The 15048-nt window shown below is 27.0% G+C and overlaps 1 protein-coding gene across 2 annotated transcripts in view; it reads left to right on the forward strand.

Annotated features, from left to right (window-relative positions):
• LOC136091611 (E3 ubiquitin-protein ligase RNF31-like) overlaps nucleotides 1-15048 on the forward strand; it is a 118273-nt gene that overhangs the window by 69704 nt on the left and 33521 nt on the right. The window contains exons 11-13 of one of the 2 annotated variants that reach the window (XM_065819317.1): nucleotides 798-890; nucleotides 1577-1691; nucleotides 7083-7307. In XM_065819317.1, the coding sequence (XP_065675389.1) occupies nucleotides 798-890; nucleotides 1577-1691; nucleotides 7083-7141 (267 nt within the window). In that variant the 3' untranslated portion in view covers nucleotides 7142-7307. Of the gene's footprint in view, nucleotides 1-797; nucleotides 891-1576; nucleotides 1692-7082; nucleotides 7308-15048 lie in introns of those variants that run through there. The other variant, XM_065819316.1, reaches the window with a different exon arrangement.

Raw genomic sequence — 15048 nt, forward strand, 5'->3', positions numbered from 1 at the left:
ACAGAACTTATTTTACAGAAATTATTTTACAGAGCAAGCAAATACATACAAAAAATACCTAAATGATTTATATTTTTTTCTAAAACCAAAAAAATAAAATATTCTATAGCAGTTTCTTTAACAAACATTTAACAACAATTATTGTTAATTATTATTAGAAATTATCTATAAATTATTATAAATTAGAATTATTATTGGTAGAAAATTAAAGTGATAACAAGTTTTACAACAATTTTTATATATTTCAGGTTGATTAATGTGCTTTTATGCAAAATTTGAAGTTTTCTCTGATGGTAGCCATCGTGTTATGCAGAAGGTATCATCATAATAGCCAAGAATATGTTTTTTATTGCGTTTTTGCGAACTGAATTTTTGGAATTTTAAACCCATTGGGAATTCTGCGGTATAGGCAATGCCAATTGGCTGGGTGACATCCTGGGTGTAACCAGATTTTAGGGTTTCCAGGGGTCGTGACATCGTGTGGTTTTTCAACAGATACTATTTTGGTCACTGTTGTAAAAAATTACACAAACATTGTGCATTCATTACAATATATCTCGCAAACATTGTGCATTCCATCTTCTGGAGTGTACAGTGTACACTAGAGACCTTGTGTCTGGGTACACAAGATATTATGTGGTTAGTCACTAATTAATAAATTAGGGAAAAAAAGATGAGATTTATTTTACCTTCCATCCTACCACCTTACCATCCATACCTACTACCATTATTCCATCATAGTTGTATTCATAAGTTGTTAAGTTTGTAAACAAATTATCCTTTGCTTTTTTTTTTAGTGTCCTAGTTATGGCTATATCTGGGAAAACGAAGATAATAAAATGCGCTGCAATAAATGTGAAAATTACACCTGTTTTTTGTGCAAAGAGAAGGTTATCTTTTTTATTTTTTTAATTTTTAATTGGTTTCTAAATTTTTTTATTTATCTTTTTATTTATTTATAATAATTTTAAATTGAAAATTAATTTAATTTTATTGCTAACAGTTTAGTTTTGATAGAAAGATACTACATTATGCTTGAGTAACTCTTTTGTGAACTCTTCTGCAACTGAAGTAATAAAAATTTAATACTTTAGTAGTAACATTGTCCACAACAGAAGTTCTGAAGTAGCACTGAAGAAGTAATCAAACTTCTTCAGTGCTACTTCAGTTTTACCTTTCAAAAATGCCTCAGTAGTGTGTTATATATCTGTTTCAGTATGCCTCATTAGTGTTTTTATATCTGTCGATGCCTCAGTAGTGTTTTTATATCTGCCAAAAACATTTTTAAAAATTTTTGTTTAGGAAAACATGACTATTATCTACCAAATTAGCTTGCATACTTTTGGTAGTTACAGAAAATGATGCTTTGTTGTAACTTGTTGTAAATATGTACAAAGATTAGGCTTTTACCTTGAATTTTTTGTTCAAAAGTGCATTCCAGTGTGAGGCAATACTATTTTTAGAGGAAAAAACTTTTTTGAATGTTATTGTAGACAAAGTATTTTTTGAGAACTTGACAGATAAAAACAGGAACAATGGTTCAAAATCCATGTCAGAATATATTTTTTTTATTTAGTGGCTTCCTCAGCATGATGGTATTACATGTGAAAAATTTAAAGAATGGAAGGATGCAAATGATCCTGAACTTCAAAAAGCCTGTGCCGCTGATCTGTTATCCAAAAATGGAATAGGTACCTGTTTTAACACTTTAATTTTATTTTTTATTTTACACTCTAAAAGATTTGCAATTTTTGGTATTCTTTCTCCTTATTTTACATTATATTTTTCAATTAACTTTCATGGTATCTTCTTCAATTTTTTTTTTTGTTTTTTTTTGTTTTGTTATTTCACCTCCCCAAGGCCCAGAAGGCCACTACAGATGAGGAGGTTACTTAATTGTGGTTATCACCCTCTCTCAACTCTATAACTCCGAAACACGAACCTTGACGAACAAGGTCGCTGCGCGGAGAAACAAGTTGAGCGCGGTACTACCAGGGACGTGGTGGGGATCAAACTCGGAACCTCTGGCTTATGAAGCGAGCGCACTACCACTACACCACTACCGCATTTAATTTTAACCACTACCACTACACCACTACCGCAATTAATTTTAAGTCAATAAAGTTAAATAATCTACAACTCAACATATTATAATTTACATTTTTTTATGTACAATTTATATTGTTAAACTATTTAATACGTAATTTACGTAAACAGTATATATTGTTGACTTGTAAATTACGTATTAAATTATATAATACATAATTTACAAGTCAGCAATATATTTATATTGTTATATTGTGTACATATAAAAAATTTATAAAGTATATGTTATAAATTTTTTTGTTTATGTTAGGTGGGAGGCAAGGTAGACACAGGGTATTCTTAATTAAGTTTTTCCAAACTGCACACTGCTTTGTTTGCAAAAACGTTTTTTTTTTCAAAAGAATATTGAATGGAACATAAATAACACTGATCAACGTAAAAAAAATTTTTGCTTATATCTTAATTTATCAAGTATTTATTAAATATGGCAACAATTTTTTGCAAACAGCATTGAGGCCATGCATTTCACTGTGCCTCATGTATAGTTTTTGAAATCATCAGCTGTCCCTCAAAGTCAAGAACATTGACTGATAACATTAATTTTTTGGCATTAGGAAGCTATTCTGTTTCTGAGTTATAGGTACCCTCAATTAATTAAAATTTTTATTTAGGTTTTTTTTTTTTAAACACTAGATTTTCTTGTTCTTTTAATGGCTTTGTCATAAAAATGTTTTTCGCTATATTTGAACTTTGTATCAGTATTACTTTAAAATTTTTTTTTTGTTAATTCACCCCCTCAAGGTCGAGAAGGCCACTACAGACGAGGAAGCTACTTATTTGTGGTATAACCCTCTCTCAACTCTATAACTCCGAAGCATGAACCTTGAGGAACAAGGCTGCTGCGCAGAGAAACGTGTTGAGCACGGTACTACCAGGGGCGTGGTGGGGATCAAACTTGGAACCTCTCGCTTATGAAGCGAGCGCTCTACCACTACACCACTACCGCATAAAATTATGTACTCATCTCTACCGCATAAAATTGTGTACTCATCTTATAGGGGTCTCATAGAGTATGCTAAAAATGTCTCGTATTTGTATAATTATGGTCCAGCGGAGAATGGGATGTAATTGTAACATCCATGATTTGGCAAGTACCTTAAAACTACCACTGCAACTGCTACTTCTGCATAGTAGTTATGCTAAAGTTATAACCCAGGACATCTGATGATCTGTATCTCTGTAAAACTGACCAAAGTTTGTAAAATGAAGACTCTGATCCAGACTATAAACATAACCCTTAAAAACCTCAACAACTCTAATGTCGACTCCACTCCAGGTCCAACCATTTAATCAGAATCACCTAATGACTTCGTAATAAACCAGTGGTAGAGATCTGAACTTACCAAAAGTAGCTTTTAAAATTTTAGTATCTCATTTAAGTAAAAAAAAAGTTGTTTATTCCGGAAACCAACATCACTTCTTTATTTTATCAGAAAATAAATTTTTGCAGTTTTTTTTTCAAGAGAAGGGTTTAGCATTATGTAATAATGTTAGTTTGCAATAGATGTGTTTAAAAAACTATCAACCTAGTTGGCATCATTTTATTGGCAGAAGCAAAAAAAGTTTAAAATGTGTTTTGTTTCATAACAGTATCCGGCATGGAAAATAAGAAATCGGCAAGCAGTCAATTTGACCGGCTAACACATAGTCAAATCATTGCAATAAATAAATTATTTTTAAACAAGTTAGAAATTATCAATTATGTCTTTGCATATTTTTTTTTCAATCAAGAAATCAGTTAGGATTTGTGGTCATTTTTTTTTTTGGACTATTCAAAAAATTTTATTTCTTTGTTTTAATTTTTATCTCAGTAGTAGTTCTTTATAACTGAATTTTATATATACAAAAATAACTTTATGTTTGAAAATTAACAAATTCAAATTCTTTTTAAAACAACTTTAAATAAAATCAATTTTTAATGGGAACTCAAATAATTAACATTCAAATTACCAGCTGAATAGCTTAAAATAACTCTCATGTGCATAGATTTTGATCAATTAAAAAAAGAAGTTTAGTAACATCCAAGTAATTTAATTAAAAAAATTTTTTTTAATGTCATAGCAACTTTAATTAAATATTTGAAAAATTTAAACCAAATACTTAATACTAAAAGAAATCGTTTTGTGAAATGCTACTATAACAAATACTTGTGTTACAGTAAACGAAGTTTCAACAAAAAATGTGTTTTTAAATATATGTTTTCTCCTGATTTCTTGAAAGAAAAAATAGTGTTCAAAGACATTATTGATAATTTCTAACTTATTTAAAAATTATTTATTTATTGCAATGATTTCAAAAATGGAAGGAAAAACTAAGAGAAAAATTAAAAAAAAAAAAAGTAGGAGGTTGGAAGGAAAATATGTTCTTAATTATGTACAGCGATTTCAAATAGTAATAAAATAAAAACTTCAATATTTTAAGTCAACGGCCTTAAAGAAATAACTTCACAACATTAAAATCTTATTATACAAAAGAAGCGCAAATGTTCAATTAGTAATTGGGTAATTCCGCATCAAATCACCCAAAATTTAGGAAATTTTGAACCATGGGTCCTCAAATTTTTTAAAATTTCTTTGGCTGTTGCATCTTAAAAAGAAAAGTTGACACATAAAATTTCAGCTAAAAATGTTGAGCGGTTGACAAGATACTGCAATTTTATTATTGACATGGTTTCCCAAACTGACCTGGTTTTCATAACATTCTGAAAAAACATTTTTCTTAAAAAAACAGGAAATAAAAATGGCAAAATTATGAAAATAAGCATATATAATGTTTTTTTGACACTGAATTCATTAAATGTACTTAAAATGCTCAAATATAAAAGGAACATGCTTAAAAGTTAATAAAACAACTAGTTTCTATAAACCAACTTTGGGGCCCAATATCTCAAAAAACCCCCGTCAAATTTTTTTTTTTTTTGCTGTTAATATTTTCAGCTGCTTATAATCTTACTAGGCACAAAAAATCTAACTGGAAAAACAACTGAAACATGGAACTTTATTTCAAAGATATATAAAATATTTTCAATAAATTATTTTAAAAAACTTGCAAATAGAGTTCTGTAAAATATTAAATTTGGTTTATAGACTCCATAAAAAAAACAAAAACAACTTTGTTATATTTAAGGAAGTCTTAATTATATGATAACTTAGTTATTTGATCTTAACAACATTTTAAGATAACAAAAAAACAATTTAATCAGTTTTTATATAAAAACAATTGTTTTTAGATAAAAACTGATTAAGTGTGATATTGATATGCATTTGTTTAAAAAAAATTTTGACAACTATATTTTGTATAAGTTTATAATAACTAGTTTATAAAAAGTTATAGAACAGCATTTATTGGTAAAATTTTATTCAAATTTTAACAAATTAACAATTTGATATATATATAGATTGTATATATATATATATATATATATATATATATATATATATATATATATATATATATATATATATATATATATATATATATATATATATATATATATATATATATATATATATATATATATATATATATATATATATATATATATCATATATATATATATATATATATATATATATATATATATATATATATATATATATATATATATATATATATATATATATATATATATATATATATATATATATATATCTATTAAGAAAATTAACAATATCTATCAGTGTAAAAAATTATACAACAGGAATTCTGAAAAGGTTTGAATTATTTCTATATTAAAATTTTTTTTCTTTTGAACTGAAAATTAAGTAGGAAAGAAGAATTCTCTTTTTTTTAGGAAATACATTCGTACAAAGTAATTTATTATAAGATGTGTTCTATTGGCTTAATGACATCAGATGCATGCAAAGGCCAACAAGATGTTATTGAAACTTTAGGCAATGAAGAAAAAATTACTATATCATTACACTGTAACATTGAACTATCAAACTTAATAATGTTATGTGAAAGACATAGTACAAAGTATTTGAAAATGTATCCTATATGGCAGAAAGCATGCTGTGATCCACTCCATAAACATACAAAGAAAATCACAAATAAGTAGAAGTAGAATTTAAATATTTTAATATATATACTTTTTTAATTTGTGTTTTCCAAAACATAAACAATGTTTTAAACTTAAAAAAATAAGAAAAAAAAGGGAAAAATATGAAAATAAACATATATAATGCCTTTTTGATGCTGATTCAATAAATGTACTTAAAATGCTGAAATATTAAAGGAACATGCTTAAAGTTAATAAAACAACCAGTTTCTATAAACCAAATTTGGGGCCCAATATCTGAAAACACCCTCGCCAAATTTTTTTTTTTTGCTGTTGATATTTTCAGCTGCTTATAATCTTACTAGACACAAAATATCCAACTGGAAAAACAACTGAAACATATTTAACTTTAATTTCAAAGTTATATCAAATTTTCAATAAATTAATTAAAAAAACTTGCAAATAGAATTCTGTAAAATATTAAATTTAGTTTATAGACTCCTTAGAAGAAAAAAACAAAAACAATTTTGTTATATTCAAAGAAGTCTTATTTATATGATAATTTAGTTATTTGATCTTAACAACTGAAAAAAACATCCTGTTTTGTTTTTATATAAAAACTGACTAGGTGTGATATTGAAGTGCAACTATAGTTGCACTTCAAGAAAAACTTTTGTAAAAGTTTATAAAAACTAGTTTATAAAAAGTTCAGTTATAGAACAACATTTATTAGTAAAATTTTATTCAAATTTAAACAAATTAACAATTTGATACATATAGTCTGTATATATAAATGTATCTATGAAAAAAATTAACAATTTCTATCAGCGTAAAAAATTATACAACAGAAAGATTCTGAAAAGGTTTGAATTATATCTATATGAAAAACTTTTTTTTATTTTTACTGAAAATGAAGTCGGAAAGAAGAATTCTCTTTTTTTATGAAATACATTCATGCTAAGTAATTTATTTTCAGAGGTGTTCTATCGGCTTAATGACATCAGATCTATGCAAAGGCCAACAAGATGTTATTGAAACTTTAAGCAATGGCAAAAAATAACTATTTCATTACTTTATAACGTTGAAGCATCAAACTTAACAATATTATGTGAAAGACATACTACAAAATATTTGAAAATGTATCCTAAATGGCAGAAAGCATGTTGTGATTCATTCAATAAACTTACAAAGAAAATCACAAGTAAGTAGATGAAGAATTTAAATATTTTAATATACATACTTTTTTAATTTGTGTTTTCCAAAACATAAACAATGTTTTAAACAACTGTGCAGACAAGCTTTATACAACTCAATTACTTTTAGAAAATCTCAAAGTAGTTACAATAAATGAATCACAAATCATGATGAGAAGTAGTTTAAATATTGTTCCTGGGTAGAAACTTTGCAAACCTTGTAAGCAAAAGATTACCAGAAAAGCAGATCTTAAGGAAGAGAAGCAAAGTCAGGGTGAACAAGATGAGGATTTTCTAATATCATCATTCAAATTAAAAAGACAGGAGATCAATGAAGAGCTTGAAAATTTTAATATATCTCCTCTAAAATCTCATTCAAAGTCATCAAAACATATACTCTCAGAAGGAAAGCAAAAAATTGCGCGCATCAATGAAATGGTAAGTAACGTTACTAGAAAATCTGAAAGTCAATTTAATGTTCCCTCAAAACTGTGTTATGAAACAAATAACATGAAAAAGAAGGCTGAAAACTTTGATGAAATTATGAGCTTGATAAAAGAAAAAATTCTATATTCTGACAAAAGGACTATTGTTCAACTTTTAACACTGGCACCCCCAAGTTGGTCAATATTAGAAGTACAAAATAACTTTGCAGTTACAGAATACCAAGCAAAAATGGCTAGACAAATTTTTAATAAAAAAGGATTGTTAGCTATCTCTCCGTTGTATAAAGGTAAAGTCTTACACAAAGAAATAGAAGATTCTGTTAAATTTTTTTATGACTTGAGTGATTTATGTAGAACTATGCCTGGAAAAAAAGATTATGTTAGCATTCAAAAGAACGTCCATAAACAAAAAAAACTGCTTTTGTGTAATTAAAGGAACTATATGTATTATACAAAGAAAACAATCCAGAAATACAAATAAGTTACTCAAAATTTGCTTCACTTAGACCAAAGTGGTGCATTTTGCCAGGTGCAAGTGGTACACATTCTGTTTGTGTTTGTTTTTATCACCAAAATGCTATATTGCTCTTAGATGCCTTAAATATTGGACTAAAGTATAAGGATTTACTTTCGAAAACCATTTGTTCAGTAGAAAACAAAGAATGCATGCTTTCACAGTGTGATAATTATCCTAGTAAAGAACCCTTTACCAAATATTTGTATGAGATTTTTGGAGAATACGAAGATGATTTTGAGATGGCAAACTACTGATCATGCAACACTATTGAGTTTAACAGCAGATGTTCCAACATTTGTTGAACTATTAGTATCTTGCTTTAAAAAGCTGCAAGCTCATTCTTTTATTGCTCGCTCTTAATCACAGTACCTTAACCAACTAAAATAAAATATGGATCAATCAAACATTATCATTATTGGCAATTTTGCTGAAAAATATGCTTTTGTAGTCCAAGATGAAATACAAAGCTATCATTGGAACACCCAACAATGTTCTTTACATCCATTAGTGATATACTATAAAGATGATAAAGGTGTACTGAAACATATTTCTTACTATTTTATATCAGACGACATTACACATGATGTAACTTATGTGTACAAAATATTTCAACCAATCATACCAATATTAAAAATAAAATTTTTCAATATGCCCAAATTACATTTATTCACTGATGGTTGCGCAGGACAATACAAAAATTGTAAAAGCTTTTACAATCTATGCCAACTAGAGAGCGAATTTGCCCTTAAAGTTGAATGGAACTTTTTTGCCACGTCCCACGGAAAGTCACCATGCGATGGGATTGGTGAAACTGTAAAAAGATTAACAGCAAAGAAAGTTTAAATTGACCATACAGAAACCAAATTCTCACATCAGAAGCTATGTATGAATTTTGCATTGAGAAAATCAAGGTTGTTAACTTCATTTACATAAACGGATTGGACTTACAATTGCAGCGTGAAGAGCAAAAAGAAAGGTACACTGGTGTAACAACTCTACCTGGTACTCGTAGCTTTCATCAATTTATACATCTTGGAGATAACAGGGTTGTGGCAAAGAGGTGTAGTACGGATAATAGTTATACAATAATCCACAATCTTAAAAAGAAACAAGATATATTTCAAATTGATACTGTCACTTTAGGAGGTTATGTAGCTGTAGTCTATGATGATAAGTGGTGGATCAGCATTGTAACTGAAACCAACCTAGAAGAAGTTGATGCTAAAGTTAAGTTTCTTCACCCAAAAGGTCCATCAATCTATTTTAACTCGCCTGAAAGAGACAACTACTGTTTTATTCCCAACACCAACATATTGAAAAAACTATCAGTTCCACAAGCTTGCTCTAGTTCCGGTAGAAACTATGTTTTTGAAAATGCTGAAATAGAAGTAGTACAAGTAAAATGGGAACAATATTGTGAACTATTACAAATACAGTCAAAATTACTTGCATCTTCGATACCTTTAAATATCTTGTATATTTAACTTAACTTTAAGTAACTTTTTAAATTACAATTAACTTATTTTTATTTTATTTTACAAATATTGTTTGGGAATTTCTTGAAAAAGTAACAGATCTTTGAAATTAAAGTTTCATATGTTTCAGTAGTTTTTCCAATTAGATTTTTTGTGCCTAGTAAGATTATAAGCAGCTGAAAATATTAACAGCAAAAAAAAAAAAAATTTGAGAGGGGTGTTTTGAGATATTGGGCCCCAAAGTTGGTTTATAGAAACTAGTTGTTTTATTAACTTTTAAGCATGTTCCTTTTATATTTGAGCATTTTAAGTACATTTATTGAATTCAGTGTCAAAAAAACATTATATATGTTTATTTTCATAATTATGCCATTTTTATTTCCTGTTTTTTTAAGAAAAATGTTTTTTCAGAATGTTATAAAAACCGGGTCATTTTGGGAAACCAGGTCAATAATAAAATTGCAGTATTTTGTCAACCGCTCAACATTTTTAGCTGAAGTTTTGCATGCAATATTTTTTTACAGTTAGGAATAATGAGTCAAAATATAACACAAAAAGAAGACACATGGTTCAATGGGCTGGGTGATTTGATGTGGAATTACCAAATTTTATATTCATTAATTAATCATTTATTGCAATTTATTGGCAAAAACTTACAAGATATGCAGCAAAAACTTGTAAGATTTGTGGAAAAAACTTATGAGATTTGCAGCAAAAACTTACAAGAAAATAAATAAGAAGATTTAAAAAAACCAAACCAAATACAATTTAAAAAAAAAATGATCGTAGTTAAGTACATCAATTGTTATATTTTTTTGTATTAATATTAATATCATTTAATAAATATTTTTATCAAAATAGAACTTCAATCATTTATGAAAAAAGGATTTTTTACTCCATTAAAATAAAAGTAATCTAAATAAGTGAAGTTAATGAATTTACTAAAGAAAAGCATATACAGCCAGGCGTTATGCTTTAATAGAATTATATCAGATCAGGCAGTTCTTTTCAAAGAACTGCTAGTTTTAGCGCAAATCTTTGTGTTAAGAGGTTATGCAGTGGGAGATATTAAATTGCTATTTACTAAAGCCTTGTGATTTAGTCAAAATCAACCAATTAACAAAATACAAATATACATGTAGATATATAACCAATAGTGATTCCTTATTGTGATATCAGGAAAGATATCAATAACATTGTTGTGAAGCATTCGCATATTAATAGAGATGACCCCTATTTAGTAGATATATTTCCACACCTATCTATTTCAATAGAGCATTGCTTTAAGGTATTTAATTTATTCGGCCCATGAATAATATATACATACATAGTTTAGACCATTTTTTATAAATTTTAGTTATGATGTTTGAATATATTACTAATCTGTTTATTTTTAATACGTCATCTTTGCGTTAGTCTCACATCCATATCTATTTTACTGTTTTTTTAGATATTATATCTATATATTTTATATATGTGTGTGTATATATATATATATATATTATATATATATATATATATATATATATATATATATATATATATATATATATATATATACATATATATATATATATATATATATATATATATATATATTATATATATATATATATATATATATATATGTATATATATATATATTTAAACAACTTTAAAAAGTATTCTACACAATAGAGTGCTCAATGTTCTTAAAAGAACAGAGCAATTATATTAGTAGTAGAAAATCACTTAACAAAAATTTTTTCCATTTAACACTGTGTTTCATCAACAAAGATTCATCAGAAATGGATGATCAAATTATTATTAATATTAATTTGATCATCCATTCTGATGAATCTTTGTTAATGAAACACAGTGTTAAATGGAAAAAATTTTTGTTAAGTGATTTTCTACTACTAATATGTGTATATATATATGAATATATATATATATATATATATATATATATATATATATATATATATATATATATATATATATATATATATATATATATATATATATATATATATATATATATATATATATATATATATATATATATATATATGTATATATATATATATATATATATGTATGTGTATCCATGTCTATTTTTTATTTTTTTTAGATATTATATCTATATATTATGTGTGTGTGTTTTTATATATATATATATATATATATATATATATATATATATATATATATATATATATATATATATATATATATATATATATATATATATATATATATATATATATATATATATATATATATATATATATATATATATGTGAAAGATTATAGTTCTATTATTAACTGTTGAACTATATATTTCCCTGGAGCATGTTTTTAGCCAATAGTATTGCAAGTATGTTTTATTCATTTGACGTTGCCAAATCACTTTGTTATTGTTAGCACTGCTATGTCTTCAATTAAGATCTTATTTTTCCTGACAGGAGTTTTGAGTTACTTTATTATAAATAATGTTCATTAACAAGGCGAATTAAAGTAGCATATTCTAAACAATAAAACTATTTTAAAGACTTTTTTAAAATTCAAACGATTTTATGAAATATTAGTATATGCATTTTCCAAATTACATCCTTATTATTAGTCAAACCTTGTTTTCTCTGATTTTTTTTTTCAACTGGTCAAGCATGACTGGCAAGAATTCATTTTGGGAGGTCAGACTAGCAATTTTAGTTAGTTTAATTTTAGTTAGCCAAAATGGTCGCTTTCCCCACTTCATATTAAACTTGGCGTAATAAAGTTTGTGCCAAAAGTGGCAAATGTTTCAATTTTTTTTTACACATGTTTCCAGGATTAAGTACAAAAATTAGTGAGGATTTTAACTGACAATGGAATAGTTTTATCAGGGATGGTGGGACTTACATTTGATGAAAGACTGCTGTTGGAGTTTGCAACAAAATCTCCTTGAGTTGTTTATTCAAGGAAATCATATAAAAGATAATTTGGTTGTGTTAAATTTAAATTTTGTTAACATTATTTTCTTGTATTGTTTAGTCAAAATAGTAAAACAAAAAAACAAAAAAACTTTTCATTTCATTAAGTAAAACTGTTAACAATCTTTCAGTATTTTTTTTGTTGCCATAGAAATACCTAATAACAGTAAAAAATGTAATGATTAACATTTAATGAAAGTAAAAGGTTTAAGTCTTAAGTTAAAATTTTCTTGAAAAAAAAAATTATTTGAATTGTTTAAAATTGTTTTGTCACTCTTTCACTTTGAACTATTTATTTAAAATTGTTAGAAGTTAACAAAAAAAAAAAGAACAAATTAATTCGAAACTTGTTTTGTTGCTCTCACTGAGTTTTTTCAGCATTATTTTTTCAAAGTTATACTTCAATAGACTTTTTGGGATTTCATTTTTAAATAAATTCAAATATTTGATTTACGAATATATTTATACTATGCAGTGCTGGCAAAAAGTCTTGCAACAAGACATAATTTTACACAAATTAATGTTTGCAATGTGTACACAAATGCAAAAAGTCTTGCAACATCATAATTATTTTTTATAATTACTTCCAAAAACAATAATACTTCCAAAAATATTATATTTTCACCAAATACAAGTTCAATTATTTTTATTACATTGTATAATCATTTTTAACAGATGTGCTATTAATATTTGGTAAGATATCCTTTGTTTTTTAACACAGCACTAATTCGTTTGGGCATGGATTTTGCAAGATTTTCACATAGTCCTGATATAATTTCTGTACACCATACATGACAAATAGCATTTTTTAAACCATCTAATGAACTGCAGTTCTTACTAGATACACTCTTCTTGATTAACATTCAAAGATTTTCAATTGGGTTGAGATCTGGAGAATTTCCAGGCCAATCAAGCAACTGTATGTTTTTTGATCCAAGCCACTGCTTCACAGACTTCGCAGTGTGGCATGGTGTTGAATCATGTTGAAAAATTGTGCACTGATGAATAATCATGAAATTGATTAGAGATTCATCCAAAACGTTGAGGTACTTTTTTGCATTCATAGTTTCTCCTTTAGGCAAAAAGTATAAATCTCCGAGGCCATGAGCAGAAAAACAACCCCACACCATTACAGAAGGTGAATGCTTCACAATTTTGCATGTGTATTTAGGATTGGTAGGATTAGAACTAGTAGGTCGACGAACAAAAAGCTTAACATCAGAGATCTGACGAAACATGGACTCATCACTGAACATCACCTGTGTCCACTGCTCTTCTGTCCAATCTTGATGTTTTTTTCAGAACTCAATGCGCTTTTTTCTCATCTTTTCAGTTACTAATGGCTTCTTAAATGGCCTTCGTGCAGGTAAGTTTAATTCCGCAGAAATTCTGCGATGGATTGTGCGCTTTGAGATATTAGAAAGTGTTGGTATGCTGTTCTGCAGGTCACAAAAGGTTATTGAAGGATTCATCTTGACGAATGTTACCATCCTGAGGTCAGTACGCTGTAAAGTGACTCTAGGACTTCCAGACCTCTTTTTAGGAGACAGGGGGATAACCTGCTTTACAACACGCCAAATTGTAGTGCGTTCAACCATGTAAATTGTTGCAATGTCTGCATGAGACATATCACTTTTAGCAAGACATTGAATGCATGCTTTTTCTTCTTTACTAAGCTTCCGAATCTTAGCCATGATTTTCACTGAATTAACTGTTTAAGCTACAAAATTGTCTTTATAAATATATTTATACCTAAAGATAAAAATATAAGATGAGCCTACTGGCGTGGAAACAATGATTTGTGTAAAATTGTGCCTTGTTGCAAGACTTTTTGCCAGCACTGTATATAGTTATAACCTTTATACTATTTATATTTTTGTATCATTATTAAATGCTGTTTAGCGATATACAGTAAACAAAAAGTTTATTCATTCAATAAAATTTATTTAAGAGAACAAGTTAATTTCAATTTAGTGCCCATAATTAAGCTTTTTTTTTCACAGATAGAATTTAAATAGAAATTTAAATATTTACTAAATTTTAGTATTTAATTTACATATAATTTATACTATATTCTACATAGTATTTAATAAAAAAGTAGGTGTTGGAAATATCATATCAGAGTGGATATCTTGAAAGAAAATAAATTCACTTATTGAATTTTTTATCTTGCCATAGTTTAAGCTCATTTTTCTTTGCCATTGTTGTCAACCAAGAAAAAAACTTGGTAATATAGACAAACTTGGTAATACAGACACTTGGTAACAAAAACTGTGTAACCAAGAAAAAAAACTCAGTTACACAGATGGCAGTGGCTAAACTTTTACTCGTGGTGGCCTGGCGGGCGACAGACTTAG

This window comes from Hydra vulgaris, chromosome 15 (assembly GCF_038396675.1).
Source record: "Hydra vulgaris chromosome 15, alternate assembly HydraT2T_AEP".
Lineage (NCBI taxonomy): Eukaryota > Metazoa > Cnidaria > Hydrozoa > Anthoathecata > Hydridae > Hydra > Hydra vulgaris.